The 17,518-nt window shown below is 39.1% G+C and overlaps 1 protein-coding gene across 2 annotated transcripts in view; it reads left to right on the top strand.

Annotated features, from left to right (window-relative positions):
- Positions 1 to 17,518, top strand: part of BCL11A (BCL11 transcription factor A) — a 192,939-nt gene that overhangs the window by 162,564 nt on the left and 12,857 nt on the right. The window contains exon 3 of one of the 2 annotated variants that reach the window (XM_081942360.1): positions 11,256 to 12,983. In XM_081942360.1, the coding sequence (XP_081798486.1) occupies positions 11,256 to 12,983 (1,728 nt within the window). Of the gene's footprint in view, positions 1 to 11,255; positions 17,435 to 17,518 lie in introns of those variants that run through there. The other variant, XM_081942359.1, reaches the window with a different exon arrangement.

Here is a 17,518-nt window from a genome sequence, read left to right as displayed (position 1 = left end):
CAAAGAAACTGGTAGTACTAGGATTTGATATGCACTACTTAACTATTTACACCCTTTCAAAGTTGTTTTGCATTTCTATCTTGTATGCAAGGGGTGGAGGGGAGTATCTATGTTGAATGTGCTGAAAGTAAGTCTAAGTAATTACAAATGACAGCTGAAGCTCACTTTACTACTTTCCTTTGCTCACATTAAACGCCTTAATGTGTTGCTCTCATTTATGTTGAGATGAAAGCAATCTTTATATTGTTGAATTCAGGTGGGAAGAGTGAATAATTGGCATGGGATGATTTTTTTTAAAAAGTGAGAAGGTATTAAAACTGTCTTCTTATTGAGCTGCACTGTTCCCAAGCCCCAAAGAGAGCTTATAAATATTAGGTTAGAGTATTATCTGCTGAAAGGCAAATATAGGCATTTTACAGGCAGTTTTAACATGTTCGCAAAAGAGGAAATTGATTTGTATTTCAAGTACACCATTTTGTATTTGCGAGCAGTGATTCAGATGAGTCCTGCACTAAAGCTAACACATTAATTTGTCTATAGAATATAGCCTGGGATTTTCTTTGATAAATTCTCCTACCCCAGTCAGGACTGATATATTTGTTCAGATATGTAATATGATAGAATAAATGCAGATAGATCCACTGCTCTGTTCTTTGTGAGAACCAGGCTTACTAGATACATATAGGAGATTTTTTAGTAGAATTCAGAGGACTAGGGTGATTGCTTAATAATGGTTAAGATATTGGGTTAGCACCAGGGAGACTTTGGTTTTGATCTATCCTTAGAATTTCACTGGACGAACCAATAAAATAACTGGCTTACTGCTGGCCAGTGACACTGTCTCAGCCCAACTTACTTCCCAGGTTTGTGTGGAGAAAAATGGGAGGAGAGAGCTCTGTGTATGGTGCCAAGAGCTCCTGAAACCAACTTGAGATATAAATCTAACAAATAAAATAAATAAAAGACACTTAATTGTTTTTTTTTCCTTGACAGACTTTGGAAAGGCTTCTTTATAAGCCAAACCTCATGCTGGTGGCAATTTTGAGGCACTTTAGAAAAAGTTCCATCCGTAGTGCATAGTAAAGGTCTGTTGAATCTTGGCAACACAGTGCTTCAGTTTGGCTAAATTAGCATGCTTTGCTAAATAGGATAGTCTTCGATCATGCTTGTGCTGGGTTTGTTCCAGCTGTCTCTTAGCTGTAACCTATTGTTTTATTTTCAAATAGTGGAATAATCTGCACCACTGCACATGTAGCGTTAAGGAACTTAGGTTGCTTTTTTCCTAGGGCTCTGTGTATGTGAGTGCTTAATTAAAAAATAATAATCAAATGAAATAAAAATGTGCTGAGATAATTCAACAGTGCATGAAGAAAAACTGAATCCTTCAGTCTGTTTAAATTATATAAAACAAGCGAATGTCCATATGTTTGTTCTTTTTGCTTAAATCCTCATTGACCCCCCCCCCATTAACCCAAATGATTTCTAACCATTCCAGGGGGGTATAAAAAGCTTCAAATGGTTTAAAAGTGAGAACATATAGTCTTCTGAAATTGTAATATAATTCCTCTCGTAGATCAAAAAAATTTCACAGTTGGCTTCCGAAGCCTTATGGACTAGTACTGAATTCTTGGCCCATTCCCAAATTCTGCACTTGAGCAAAATGACATCAATACCACACAGTGCTGACACTGTTATTTGAAGGCGCTAGTATTTGAAGGTTATCTTGAAACTGTTGCCTATAACATCATCTTGGGCTCATAGCTTGAGTGCATAAAAAATACCAAATGGAGCAATATAAATTTGATGTCAAATGATGATATTTTGTGTCTAGACTAGGGTCCATGCTTACAAGAGAAAGTTGGAAGGCACTATGCAAAGTACTGAAGCCTTTTAAGTATTAAAAACTCTGAAATTTATCTTGGTAATTCTGGGACTTAATTCTTCAAAATTATCTCTCCAATCCTTAAGAGATAAAAACTTACTTGTGTTAAAGGTAAGCTGAAACGCCCAGGCTGTGAATCCAATACTTCCAGGGCTTCTCTGCCCCCTACATGGAACTGTAAAAAATACAGAGGCCTGTTGATCAGTATGTTAACGATGCAAAAAGTCTTTTAGTTAAAAAATAAACTGTTGCATTGAGATTATATCTAATTCAAGAGCAGAAGGATGGAGAATATAAGTGGTTGTTGCTTTTCAACCAGGCATCCCCCCAGATATTCTGTCAGTAACCCTGTGTAGGTCTTCTTGATGGTTGAATACAAGTAATGGTAATAAGGAAAAAGAAGGAACATGGAAATGCATATGCATACTATCCTTCCTTAGTTCATCATGGGTGTGTGTGTGTGTACATGTATTGCACATACATACAGCCTCTGTTGAACGACAATACACTGTCACTTGGTCTGAGTATACATCTATGCCACAAAAATCTTACTGAAAAAAAGACACTGCTCTGTGGAGGCAGTGGAAGCATGAGTGCTTCTATTGTTTAGCATGTTGGCAATCAAATTCATATAGGTTTTCACCAAGGATCCAAGGAATTTGTCAATGCAAATATGAATTTGATTTATACCACATATATTTTCCTTCCAAAGGAGAAGTCAATTATAAGCTGAATATATTTGAAGTATATTTAAGAGTATCATTTTAATTATATCTCCTGTGTTTAATTTGTCTGAGATATCTGAGGTAGCAAGCCAGTTTGAAGCAGTTCTAAGGTGTTGCTAAGGAAGTCCAAATAGTACTTGCCTATGTATACGTTTTCTCATAATAACTGCAGTGAATTTATTGTCTTTAAATTATACCTCAAATTTGTGTACTAAAGTATAGAAGACTCCTTTACTCCAGGAAATAATTAGGAGCTTATTTTTTTATTGAGATGGATGCGTTTCTCCAGTGTGCTGACGAGAGAATCCAGAAATGGGTTGTCCTCGTCTCCTAGCTGATTGGGATGAGTCTGTCAGAGTTGTGAAGACACGCCTCTGTTACCAATAGTCCCCAGCTTTTGACTCAGTCTTTCACCTACGACAGATGCTAGAATACAAATAACATGAAGCCATGATAATCTTAAATAGGATTTTATGTAAGTTATGTCATAATTTAAAATTGTGCAGTGGACCTTGACCAAGCTTGGACTTTAGTGACTCAGGGACTAGAGGGGGCTGGCTGTCAGCCAAATGGGACAAAATTTGGTACATTTTCTGAAACAGCCACCTTTGCTAGGTAACACCTCCTTCAATAAGTCTTCAAGCCAGTGACCTATTATTCACAACCAGAAATACCTTCAGATGCTAAATTTTTGGGAGTCCTATTGAATATGTCACCTGACAATTATTGGCGAGATTGCAAACTTGATGGTATTCATGATGGTGTTCATTTATCTAAGCTGCTACTTGGGTTTCCAGTAGTGCAAATATCGTTAGACCACTTTCCTCGTACTTTATAAATACGGTACATACCAAAAATTTTGTGGAATGCCATGCAATTTGTTATGTTTGTGTAACTCTGATATTTGTAGAATTTCATTAGGAGCTAGTCAGAAGTATTATAGTCTTTTCTATACCTTTCCATGAACCTATAGCAGATATATTCACTTGGGACCTTAGGGCTGCATGTATACTATCCCCCCAAAAATTCACTGGGCTCCTCTAGGTACAAGTGTTAATGTAAAAGAAAGAAAATATTATTTTCTTGGGCAATAATTATATTACATATTTAAATTGATTTAATGGAACTTGGAATGTATTAAATTTAATCTTTGTATTGGCGCTGCCCATATCTTCATTCTGACTTTCTTATTTTCTGATATCTTACCCTTTGGCGTAGTTTGTTGTGTTCCTTATGTAATGCAATATTTCTCCAACTCAGGAACTTTAAGATGTGTGGAATTCAATTCCCAGAATTCCCCAAAGCTGAGAAATTCTAGTATTTATTTATTGTGTCTGTTTCTCACTGGAGTGGAGGATTGTGGAGTTACTATTTGATGAACAGAGGAATAAACCTTCAAATATTTTGTCCCTTTGTACTTTGCACATGCATGGAAAGTTAAAAGAGGTGCAAACAAAACATTGCAGCTGCACCTTGTCTTCAACCTAGTGCAAACTTGCTAACTTTGCTGCATTTGCCTTAGCTGGATTTTTCTTCTAATCTTTAATGCATTAGAAATCCTTCACTGACTGGTAGAGATATCTCCAGGAGGTAAAATGGTCAGTCAATAGCTTTCATAATTAATCAACTACTAATAGACAAATTAGAAATTGTGTTTCTTCAAAGCAGGTGGTAAATCACCCATGAATTTAAACTGCCTTGCTGTCCCAACTTACATATTTTTTCTCTTCCTCTACTCTACCCCCCCAAAAAAAACCTCCCTCACCAAGCAGAAATGGCAAAAAAAATATGAGAATTTTTTTAATCTGAGCAACTAAAGAAATATATTTTATGTTTAAACTAGTAAATAAGTGGCACTTTTTAAAAATGTGATATAAAATTGACTTTAGCTTTTAGAACAGCTGAATATGTTGTTAAGAAAGCCATTTACTGAATTATGAAACGTAACATTTTTATTGATGACTGTAGGTTAGAAATTTTGGCATTGTGAACAGTGTAATGCAATCTACTGCCCTGACAAGAAGCTGAATGAAATACAGATTATACGGTAAAATTGTAATGCATCATTTGCTATTAGTGGACTGGTAATAATTACCAGTTTCAAAGCTGCTTTTTCCCCCCCATGTAATCTTTACTCTCTGCTGTAACAGCCTTTCTCATTGACATTATGATTATACCAGCTGCCCTTCTGATCCAGAATATCTAGTTGATGGGAATGCTAAAATGCAATTACAAAAACTGTGTTGTATCCTCATTATAAGACACAGTGCTATTTCCACTGAACTAATACATAAACCAGCTAAGCAGGAGAATATTGTATTGTTAGTAGACTGGAGGCTAATGGCATCACTTGCTGTAAGAGGTTTTTTTTAAAAAAGAAACTAGTTTTCAGTAGAAAAATAAAATTAGTTGCATTGCCCATTGCCTTTACATTGTGTTCCCTAATTTTAAGATTGCTCTTCTTACTTTCGTCTAGAGCAGCGATGGTGAACCTTTTTTGGCTCGCGTGCCACAAGTGGGGGGAGCGCGGGGGAGTCGTGTGCGGGCATGCCGCACCCATAATGCAATGTGCCCCCCCAGTGCGCATGCGCGCACAATGCGCCCATTTTTGCATGCTTTTTTCGCCCTCCCCAGGCTCCAGAGGCTTTATAGGAGCCTGGGGAGGGCGAAAAGAGCCTCCCCCGGCCCCCGGAGGCTTCAGAGACCGTCCCGAGGCTTCCCTGAAGCCTTCGGAACGCTTAAAACCACCCTCCGAGCAACCCGGAAGTGACTTCCGGGTTGCTCGGATGGTCGTTTTAAGCGCTCTGAAGGCTTCAGGGAAGCCTCGAGACAGTCCCTGAACAGGCACGAGACGTGCATCTCCATCGCCTGGGCCTGGATCGCCTCTGCCGCGCGGCGCCTCGGGCCGGTGTCCTTGCGCCGCTCCGCCCAGCCTCTGCGCACTCGCCAGGACGGGCTCGGCCGAAGGGAAGTCCGTCAGGCCTCGGCCGCGCCGCCCTCGCCTCCTCCTCCTCTAGCCGCGCTACGCCAGGCAGGCCACGCAGCCGCCTCGATCCCGGCCCCAGGCGGCGCCGCGCTCAATAGTCGCAACTCGGCTGCCTGCCGCCTTTCCGCTCCTTTGTCTCCCAGCCGGGGCAGCCCGCCGCCGAGTTGCGACTATTGCCGCCGCTGCTGCCGCCGTTCACAGGACCCGCCTCTCACCCTCTTCCTCCAGTCGGCAGGTTCCGACTCGTTCGCTGCCTGCCGGGCCCCGGCGCCGCGTTCGAGCCAGAAGGGGAAAGGAGGAGAAGGAGAAGAAGAACAACAAAGCCCCCTTCGCTTTCCCCGTCCCCCCCTTTCCACTTAATCCTTGCGACACCCGCACAAAGCCCCGAGGGGATGGATTCCTGTGCGGGACGCATGGCAGGAAGGCTATAGAGTCCCCCCTCCCTCCGCCATCCAGACGGTCCCTGAAGCCTTCGGAACGCTTAAAACGACTCTCCGAGCAACCCGGAAGTCACTCCGGTTTGCTCGGAGGGTGGTTTTAAGCGCTCCGAAGGCTTCAGGGAAGCCTCCGGACAGTCCTTGAAGCCTCGGAGGGGGGGGGGCAGGGGAAGCTCTTTTCGCCCTCCCCAGGTTCCTATAAAGCCTCTGGAGCCTGGGGAAGGCGAAAAATAGCTTTTAAAAAGGTGAAGTCAGCTGGCCAGCGCCTGCATGCGCGCTGGCCAGCTGACAGGGCAGCGCCTCGTGTGCCCTGACAAATGGCTCCACGTGCCACTTGTGGCACGCGTGCCATAGGTTCGCCATCACGGGTCTAGAGCCTTGCCCAAATCTTACCATCAAGCTTATGGGAATCACACTCATGTTCCTCTCTTTTCAGAAGATGTATCCTTTCATTTGCCAGGGTCTCCAATGCCCCTGTGCTAAACACCACACATGGTTCATTAAAATGCTGGCACTGGCAAAATAATGAAATGTTAAATATTGTTCAAAACCTTTTTTTAAGCAACCAAAATGCTAAACACCTGCCAGCAGTGCCTGATTCTCATTTTTTAAATCACCTAATTTAAATTGTCAGAAACTGAAACTTAAAGAAGGTTTGGGGGGCGGGGGGGACACACACACAGTCTTAGTTGCAGTAGATGTTTCTGTAATGCTGCCTGCCCATCATTTTCCAAAGTTATTTATTCAGTACCTTACATAATGAAAATCCCCTTATAAAACTGCTTTTTCATCATGGAAGAAAGGAGAAAAACAAGAACAATGAAGATCAAATACATCCACTTCATGCTTTTCTCCCTCTTCTCCACCTGCACATATATTAAGCATGTGTTTGGAAACCTCATTTTGGCATTTACTCTCTAATCTTGCCTATGAGTGGGCTATATTGAGTGCTAGTATAAGTACTGATAAAAAGTAAATTAGAGGTAATTACAGAAGTACATATTGCAGTCAAATACCATTGTAAATCTAGTTTGTTCTTCAAAAATTAATACAATATGCATTTGTAGGGGCATTCAACAAAATACATATTCTTGTTTCCTCACACGAACATACACTATTACCAGTGGTGGGTTCTAGATCCCATTCCAACCGGCACGTGCATGCATTGTAGCTGCCAGCGACGCTTCCGCAAGCCTCCGCGACGGTCTAGCTGCTTGTCAGAGTGTCGCGCAGGTGGTGTACACACTGTGCGTGGAAGCGCCGAAGGCTTTAAAGGAGAGGTAAGGAGCTTGTGAGGGCGGGTGAGGCCTCTGGAGCACCGTACCGGAATGGTATCCAGTGCTCCGGACAGGCTCCGGTACGCCCATACCGGGGCGTACCGCCTGCAATCCACCACTATTACCTTTTAACTTTTGGCAATTTATGCATTATTAAAACAATCCAGTCATCAACTTCACAATCGGCTCATATAATGCAACTTTATACAGATTTTAACTGTTGGCATGTCTTGCTCAACACTCTCTGTTCCTGACTAGCATATTTTCAACGATTTCAGCCAAGGTGTTTCCTGTAATGCAAATTCTTTACACTATAGAGAATTGCTGGAAAATAGATTTTGGACTATGCCCTAATAATCAGATGCATTTTTATAACTACAGAATTGGGGGACCCTTTTTCATGTTGAGATGGATATTGCTATAGGGAAGCAGTGCCAGGGACTGTATGCTGGTTGTTTGCAGAGTCAGATCCTGCAGAAGCAGAGGAATGTGTACAGCCTTTGGGTTCAGTTGTAATATCAGAAGACCTACTCCCTGAAACAGAGAAATTGCTGCACTCATAGACTTCTTCCTTAGCAGCAGTGTTGCACCCAGGACCAACTGCTCTTTATACATCATTTTGAAGGAGTCTTCCAAGTGACCTTGTGAGGTGGCCACGTTGACTATCCACAAGTACTACAGATGCCTCTTGTATGTCATTCTGAAGTCCATCTTATAGTAGTGGCTAAAGGGAAACTAGTAGGACAGTAAACCATTCCCGAGATCTACTTGTCTTAGACGAGAGGGAACTATGATCCCTTTATGGCTGATTCAGGAATTCTGGGAGTTGAAGTCCACAAGTCAAAAAAGGCCCATAGTTTCCCACCCCTGTCTTAGACGAAATGAAAGGACTATTGTGGGCAGCCAGTTGAGAGAACAGGAAGTGGGAAGTAGGCTCTGCCCATCTGCACCTTCAAATATCTGCTTCATTTTACAAAGTGATGGAGTTGGCCTTGTTCAGGCTTCACTTTTCTGCTCCATCAGTTCTATGTTTATGAGACAATTATGTTCACACAGCAATCCTTTTTTTCAGAGAACCTGTAAAGTAAGACACATGTTCTTAGCCATTTGAGTTTGTATATCAGGGTTTCATAATATTTGTGTGTGGACTGTGTCCTCAGCATTACTGGACAAGATTAATGAAATCAGTAGAAGCAGATTTCATTTTTTTACTTCAAAATAAATTTGTTGGAAATATGGGACTGTATATTCTGACACCTCTCCCCCAATCTTTGTAAAGATTTTGGACTCCTGTTAATCTCTTCCTTACCAGAGGAATTGTTAGTTTATGAAATACCATAGGTTCCATATCCTGCACTGGTGTATTTAAGGATGCCTGTTCACTACAGTATAAGAAATACTAGGAAAACAGTGGTAAAATAATTTAAGGCAGAAAAGTTAGAGTATATCAAAAAGATTCCTAGAAAACTACCCAAAACTTCAAGAAAACTAAACTACCAAGCTAGATGCAAGGGTTAAATCAACTCATCAAGGATGAAGTTGTTCTTATTTCTGCCAGGTTTGATTTTCGAACTGTTAAATGGGCAGAAGCTGGGACAAGTAAGGGAGCTCACTCTGTTGCACAAAGCTTGGGTCTCAAATCCTGGCTGTCAGCTCTCCAGCTGACAAACTCAGCTTCTTTAACGGCTTAGCCATTGTGCCCCAAGACAGACAGAGAGACATAGATATAGATTACAAGCCAGCAGTCTTTTATCATTTTATTTTAGCGACTTGCATATAAACACAGGAGCACCACATACACATCTTGTTGATGCTGGATGTGCGTGTGCGCGTGTGTGCACACACACATCTATAAAATAATTGATAGTTTAAGCTGCTCTAGATTGAGAACCACTAGGCTTGCAGGAGATATTAGACCAGGCATTAAAATGTCCAAATTTTTCTCAGTCACAAGGATTAGTGGAAGATATTACATCAGCTACCTTCATTCAACCTAATCTATCTAACAGGATTATTCTGAATATAAAAGGTGGGAACTGTTGAGCACTTGGAATCCTTTATAGGACAATAGATTAAAAATGAAATTAAAAAGAATAAGTAGAGGGATGCCCACTAAAATGTTTATTGAAACAACTCATATATTTAAAGAACATATGAAACTATTTTAAAATATTAAATTCACATTTACAGTCTCAAATATTTTCTAGGAAAATTGCAATTTCAATAGTTGCTTTTGTTCACCTCACTAAATTTAGATAGACAACTAATTTTTCAGTCAAATGTGGGAATTGAACTACCTGAAATATATTTTTACTTACATTTGTCATTTCAAAATTCCTAGCATATATGTAATTTGCCCTTTTATCAGAGGTTATGTTTATGTTATAGATCAATTCAACACCCTCCCCCCAACAAAAAAAACCTTCTATTGTATCATATATTTTGAACAGTTTTATTTTGACAGTTTAATCACTCTTAATAATAAGGGGATATTTTAATGGAATTGATTTTTATTTTTTAATGTTCATATGTTTGCAAAAGAATACTGATAAGTAATTAATTTCTAGTCCTATGTCATTAACAATCTGTACTCTCAGAATTTAGTTCTATATTATTTCAAAAATATTTGTTTTAAAATCAATATGCTTATAAAGCAACTATAGGCAATAATTATTTCTAGACATAATTACTCAAGAGTAGGATCCACTGAAAACAGTTGGACATAGTTTCAGGTAAGCATAAGTGCAGATGGCTGCATCTGTAAACTTAAAACAACATTTCACTGAAATAATAGTAAATTATTCTAAAGTAAGCTTTGTAGTTAAGGCTGTGCAATATTTTAGATTTGACTGGGGAAAATTGCTTCAGAATAAGCCAGAGCAACACATTTAGTCACAATTAATGTAGCCATGTTTGCTTGCAGGATTGCACAATTATGGTAGAAATGTCCCCTCAGTAGTCATGTGATCCTGGAATAAATCACAGCTGTTTTAATGAGATGATCCAAAATATTTCTTCCTAACCAAATCTGTAGCAATGCACAACCAAATTTATAGTGTAAAGCTTATATTGAATTAGTCTCATTAAAATGTTTGAAGTTAACTGAAAATGTAGCTGAATTAATGCTATTTTTGTGCTTAGACTACAATCCCTAGTAGTGTTATCCAATGCTACACAAACATGTGAGTTCCAGTATAAGAAACTTATTCTCAGGTATATAGGATTGTATGCACGATAAGTCCGTTTATGCTGGTCTAGGACAAATAGCTTAATCATTGATGTTGATGGTTGTATAGAGTATTCAGTAATTGATCTCTATGGAGATTCTCAGTCATCCGGGTCATGATTGTCCCAAAGGTGCTTTTTCAAGAGGCAACTGAACTTTCTGGTTTTTCTTTGAAGATATTTCACTTCTCATTCAAGAAGCTTATTGGAGCTGAAGAAGCTTGGATGAGAAGTGAAACGACTTCAAAGAAAAATCAGAAAATCCAGTTGCCTCTTGAAAAAGCACCTTTGGTTCAGTAATTGATATTTTTTAACAGTGTAGACAAAGAAATGTATTAAGGAGATAAGTATCTAATTTTTTTATCATTAGATGCATGAAACCAGAGTTATTCATTATGCAGGATATACAGAAAACAAGCAGTGACTTTTTCTCTCATAAATGTCAGAAGAATGATTGATGGGATTTGTTGCCTCAGTAAATGGTCATTGTCTTCAGGGGCTTTAGAACAAAATTAGACAAATCCATATGAGAGGATTTGTCTAATTGAAAGGAATCAGTTATAGCAGTATATAGCTTTGAAGGTAACGTAATAGCCACTACAAATTCCAGAATTAAACACTAGATGAATTTAGCATTTCATTCATCAAAAATTAACTTCTGTTTTGATATTAGAAATAATTTGATAATTAAAAGATTGATGTTACCATTGTGTTGTTTTACAGGTAAAGATGAACCCAGCAGTTACACGTGTACAACATGTAAACAGCCATTCAACAGCGCCTGGTTTCTCTTGCAACATGCACAGAACACTCATGGATTAAGAATCTACTTAGAAAGTGAACATGGAAGTCCTCTGACACCGCGGGTTGGTATCCCATCAGGACTAGGTGCAGAATGCCCTTCTCAGCCACCACTCCATGGGATTCACATTGCAGACAATAATCCTTTTAATCTTCTTAGAATACCTGGGTCAGTCGCGAGAGAAGCATCAGGTCTTGGAGAAGGGCGTTTCCCTCCCACACCTCCTTTGTTTAGTCCCCCTCCAAGACATCATTTGGATCCACATCGCATAGAACGCCTAGGTGCTGAAGAAATGGCTCTTGCAACCCATCACCCCAGTGCCTTCGACAGGGTGCTGCGACTCAACCCCATGGCCATGGAGCCTCCTGCTATGGATTTCTCCAGGCGGCTTAGGGAGTTAGCTGGAAACACCTCTAGTCCACCATTGTCACCGAACCGGCCCAGCCCTATGCAAAGGTTACTACAACCATTCCAACCAGGCAGCAAGCCACCATTTCTGGCAACACCTCCTCTTCCTCCTCTTCAGTCTGCTCCTCCTCCTTCTCAGCCTCCTATCAAATCCAAGTCCTGTGAATTTTGTGGGAAAACCTTTAAATTTCAGAGCAACTTAGTTGTCCATCGTAGAAGCCACACTGGAGAAAAACCCTACAAGTGCAACCTTTGTGACCATGCATGCACTCAAGCAAGCAAGTTAAAACGCCACATGAAAACACACATGCACAAATCCTCCCCAATGACTGTGAAGTCAGATGATGGCCTCTCAACAGCCAGTTCCCCAGAGCCCGGAACCAGTGACCTTGTTGGCAGTGCTAGCAGTGCCCTCAAATCTGTCGTGGCTAAGTTTAAAAGTGAGAATGATTCCAATATTATTCCAGAAAATGGGGATGAAGAAGAGGAAGAAGAGGAGGAGGAGGAGGAAGAGGAGGAAGAAGAAGAGGAGGAGGATTTGACTGAAAATGAAAGGCCAGACTATGGGTTTGGCATCAATCTAGAAGCAGCTCGGCACCATGAAAACAATTCCCGGTCTATTGAGGAGAATCGTTCTATCCCGGATGTCATGCAAGGGATGGTCCTGAGTTCCATGCAGCACTTCAGTGAGGCTTTCCATCAGGTTCTTGGTGAGAAACATAAACGAGGGCTCTTATCTGAATCTGAGGTGCATAGAGATACATGTGATGAAGACTCAGTAGCTGGTGAATCTGATCGCATCGATGATGGTGCTATTAATGGTCGGGGGTGTTCCCCTGGTGAATCTGCCTCCGGAGGTTTGTCCAAAAAGCTGCTCTTGGGTAGCCCAAGCTCCCTAAGTCCTTTTTCTAAACGCATCAAACTTGAGAAGGAGTTTGACCTTCCCACGACAGCTATGCCTAACACTGAAAATGTTTACTCCCAGTGGCTAGCTGGGTATGCTGCTTCTCGGCAGCTAAAAGATCCATTCCTCAACTTTGGAGACTCCCGACAATCGCCTTTTGCTTCCTCCTCAGAACACTCCTCTGAAAATGGAAGTTTACGCTTCTCGACGCCTCCCGGGGAGATGGATGGAGGGATATCAGGCCGCAGCGGTACAGGAAGTGGAGGGAGCACCCCGCATATTAGTGGTCCAGGCCCTGGAAGGCCTAGTTCAAAAGAGGGCAGACGCAGCGACACTTGTGAGTACTGTGGGAAAGTCTTCAAGAACTGTAGTAACCTCACTGTCCACAGGAGAAGCCACACTGGGGAAAGGCCTTATAAATGTGAGCTGTGTAACTACGCCTGCGCCCAGAGTAGCAAACTCACCAGGCACATGAAAACGCATGGTCAGGTGGGGAAGGACGTTTACAAATGTGAAATTTGTAAGATGCCTTTTAGCGTGTACAGTACCCTGGAAAAACACATGAAAAAATGGCACAGTGATCGAGTCTTGAATAATGACATAAAAACTGAATAGAGGTATATTAACTTGACCCCTTCTCCTTCCTTCCCCCAATTTATTCCTGGCCCCCTGTGTAGAGATTTTCTAGTCCCTTGTGAGTAAAATATTGGAAGCTAAGAATGATATTCAGAAAGTGCTTGTCACCAGCACACCTGTTTTCATCTTCCTTTTTGTTTTGTTTCTTTTTCCTTTCTTTTCTGTTTTCATCATTTGAATGCATGATCTGTATTGGGGCAATACTACGCAAACTTTGAGCCTTTCTCTTGTGCAATAATTTACATGTTGTGTATGTTTATTAATTTTTTAAAAAATTAGACAGCATGTATGGTATGTTATGGCTGTTTTTCTAAAAAAAAATGTCCCCAAAATTCGTTGCTGAGCAAACAGACAAAAAGATCTCTCACACACATGCACAGCACCATGGCTGTTTCCAGTGATGTTCCAGGAAAACAGAGAGAGAGAGAGAAAAGCAAAACAAGTATTTTTAAACAACCAACCATGCTGCATACATTCTGTAATATATCATATCCATGTTTGTGTTTTAACAGATAAATGAAAATGTGGTTTGAATTAACCCTTTATGGATAGACAGATAACACTGAATAGGGGAAAACATTCCTTGTTACTTTGATTTCTGTCTTTAAAACATTGACAATATCAGTTAATTTTTGGTGGGGAGATAAGTCTTTAATTGAAAAATGAGGAAACGAGAGCAAAAAGATAAATTTGTACTATCATTTGGTTTAAAATGGAAATCTGAGTGCCTTGAATATATTTAAGCCATGTTGGTGGCAACTACTTGTTCTAAACTTGTAGGACAACTTTCGCACTGGGCAATGTAAATGAGTCCTTTAGGACCTAGCCGATAACTCTGTATTATATTTTTCACAACAGTGGCTACCTAAAAACAAAAACAAAGAAACCCAACCAATCCGAGTTAATCATCATTCGATCCCCTCCTCAGTCCACCTTTTTTTAAAAAAAGAGTGATCGTACAACTGAAGTTTATTTTGCTCTAGGAGAGTTTAAAGCAATCATCATTATCATAGGGAATGCTTCTCTCTCAGGTTAAAATATTACTAACCTGTAATCAGTCCCTCCCCTTCCCCTTCTCTTCCCCCTCATTTCCATTTTAAAATTATTTTATTTGATAAAAAGAATGTGACTTGTGTAGAAGGCCTTGGAAGATGATTAAATACGTGAGGAGAAAATTCACGTTATAAAGATTTTAAAAAATATATCTTAGTGATCCTGGCACAAAATAAAACTTAACAGTAAAAACAGAAACTATTAAGTGCAGGTCTAATTGATTGTCAACTTGACAATCAAATTAATAATGCACAAACGTGTGTATCATATATCAATCTATGATTTCCCTCTCTATAAGGAAAGGTATATAAACAAACAGTCTGGCAATAATGTTTTACTGAAGTGTAAAAATATATATAGTGATTTATTAGCACTGTTTGCCATTTAAAATTAAGAACAGGTTATAAGCTAATATTGATATGATGATTAACTATGAGCTATTAAGATTTGCCTTGATGTATGACATTCTGAGAGAGAGAGAAAGAGTAGTAGTGCTCCCTAAAAGTTGTTCTTCATTTTGTTTCTTTTTTAATCATATGCTATGTGCTAGTTGTATTGACAAGAAAAAAGGATTCATTGCTTTTATGATTAAGCTAGCATCTGCCCCGCGGGAAGTTCACATAGCACTTGACTCTGCCTGTTGTGTCTGTATTGTTTCTTTTAATCAGAGGTACACAGGTTGAGTATAAAAAACTTTTTTAAGACTGCTCAGATAGGACAATTTAAATGCACTGTACAATTTTCCCAGTTTACAGGTCTATACTTTAAAGGGAAAAATTGCAAGATTAATGTTTTTTTAATGAGCATGATCTCATGATAAACATATAAATAATTCTGCCAGCTTGCCATTTTACTTGACTAATGAGTGGGACATAACATTATGGCGCTGTAAATGGGAACAAGTCCTGCAGTTATGTTAAAAAAAACCCAGATTGGTCTTGCTCCTACAGTGCAAAGAAGTGGTTATTTTGTACAAAACTTTTAAAAATATAAATGTTATGATTTTTTTAAAAAAATTAATTATGTTTAGGGGAAAATGTATTTTAGAATTCATTGTCTTGGTGGCGTACAAGACCTGTTCCTCATTGAAAACCAATAGTTAAAAAGCCTTGGATATACAGACAACATTTCAGGTTGTAAAATAAATACATTGGAAAAAAGTTTAACAATATATAATACTTAAATATAGGAAAATGCACACTCCTGTTGATTCCTATGCTAAGAAGAGGAAAAGCAAACAAATGGAAAAGAAGAAAAACACATTTATGGTCTCTTTTTTCTGTAATTTTTAGAATGGTATTTGAATTTAATGTTCACCTAGAGTAGGCACTATAGTATTTATAATGAAGCTTGTATTTTTAACTGTTGCTTGTTTCTCTTTTTTTAAAAAAAGGGTATCAGTTACCTTTTTTGGTAGTGGAAAAACACATACACACAAACAAAAAACAAATAGGCTGCCACAGTATATATTTTTTTTAATTTGGCAGGATAATATAGTGCAAAATATTTGTATGTTTCAAAAAATAATGACAAGGAAAGTGTGACATTGTACAGATAAGAGGCCATATAATGGCTGTTTTGGGGGAGGGGGAACAAAAACCTGTTTGAATGTCACACTAAATGAGCATCTCTGATGGTTGTACATATCAAAGTTCTTTTGGGGTTTCTTTGTTTTTTGCTGCCATATTGTATGCAGTAATGCAAGGTGATGATGTTGGTTTGTTCTGTAGTGTGCTCTGGTCCCTTTTTTTTCTCTTACCCTTTTACATTCCAGCATCTTAAACTTCATATGCAGTAAAAGAAAAAAAAATTAAAAAAATAGAATGAAAGGAAAAAATAAAGTTTTGCAGGCTTTTTTCCCCATTGCCAAAAAGAAAAATAAATTAAAATGGTGCTTTATATATTTAGATTGGAAAGAATTTCATATGCAAAGCATATTAAAGAGAGAGAGAGAGAGAGTGAGAGAGTGCCCCGCTGGAGTCGATACCTTTTTTGTATATGGCAATGCAAAATATTTTGTTATTATCAGCCTTTTCTATTCCTGTAATGAAAGCTGTTTGTCGTAACCTGAAATTTTATCTTTTACTATGGAAGTCACTATTTATTATTGCTTACACGCTCTGTTGAGAACAGCGGCGTCAAATTTGATCTTTGTTTTTGGTTTTTTTTTATTATTTAGATGACCAAAGGTCATTGGCAACCTGGCTTTTTATTGTATTTTTTTCCTTTGTCTTTGTTAAGTTCTATTGGGAAAACCACTGTCTGTGTTTTGGGAGGGAGGGCCTTTTTTAATTGGGTAGTTGTCTGCATTACCCTGTTCATTCACCCATTTTGTCCCTAAACTGAAAAAAAATAAAAAAAAATTGCTTAAAGTACATACCATAAGCTTTGCGTATCCTCATTTGACACACTCTGTAAATTTCCCTCAGTGAGAGAAGCAACTTTTAAGAGAAGCCCAGTGGGTTTTCTTCACAGGGCATTTTAATATATTACTAACCTAAAGACCCAGAAAGCTTCCTATTTATACTACAATAAAATATTTTGCCCCTGAGAAAATGCTTCTTCGGTTTTATATTACGATGAATTTTTTTAAAGAAATGAGGAGAGCTTTATTTTATTTTCCATCTAGATGTTTTCCTTCTCACCTTTCTGATTTTTCCTAAGAATGCATAGCTAAAGACTAAAAGATGAGCAAGTTGGTGATGCTCATATTTGTCTGTGAGAGGGTCTATCATAGTGGCCACTCCCATACCCCTTTCTGTTTTGCACTGTTGCACACAATCACTAACATACCAAGTTATAAAACGTCATGCAACCCTGTAAGGTGACCTCCCATAATTCCCTCTTCTTTTTCCCAACTTTAAAATCAACTGAAGATCCATGTGATAGATGAATTGGAAATATGTGGTCTCTGCTATGCAATCTAATATAGCAAAGGCAATAACATTTAAGGATGTGCAAGAATGCACATTGAAACGTACTGGGGTGCACATTCTAGACCCTCCAAGTTTGCATCTTCCAGACTCAACATTTTGGAAAATTGCTTTGTGATACTTTCTCCAGTTGGAAAACAGACTGGGATAGGAGCTGCTCTTTTTATATAGACTGTACAGTTGATAGGTTTTATCAATACATTGTATATATATATATTGTCTTTAAATATCTGAACTCTGGTTCTAATTA

Source organism: Natrix helvetica (assembly GCF_964273705.1).
Source record: "Natrix helvetica genome assembly, chromosome: 2".
Taxonomy (NCBI): domain Eukaryota; kingdom Metazoa; phylum Chordata; class Lepidosauria; order Squamata; family Natricidae; genus Natrix; species Natrix helvetica.
Note: the sequence above shows the minus strand (reverse complement) of the source record. Positions and strands in the feature narration are given on the sequence as shown.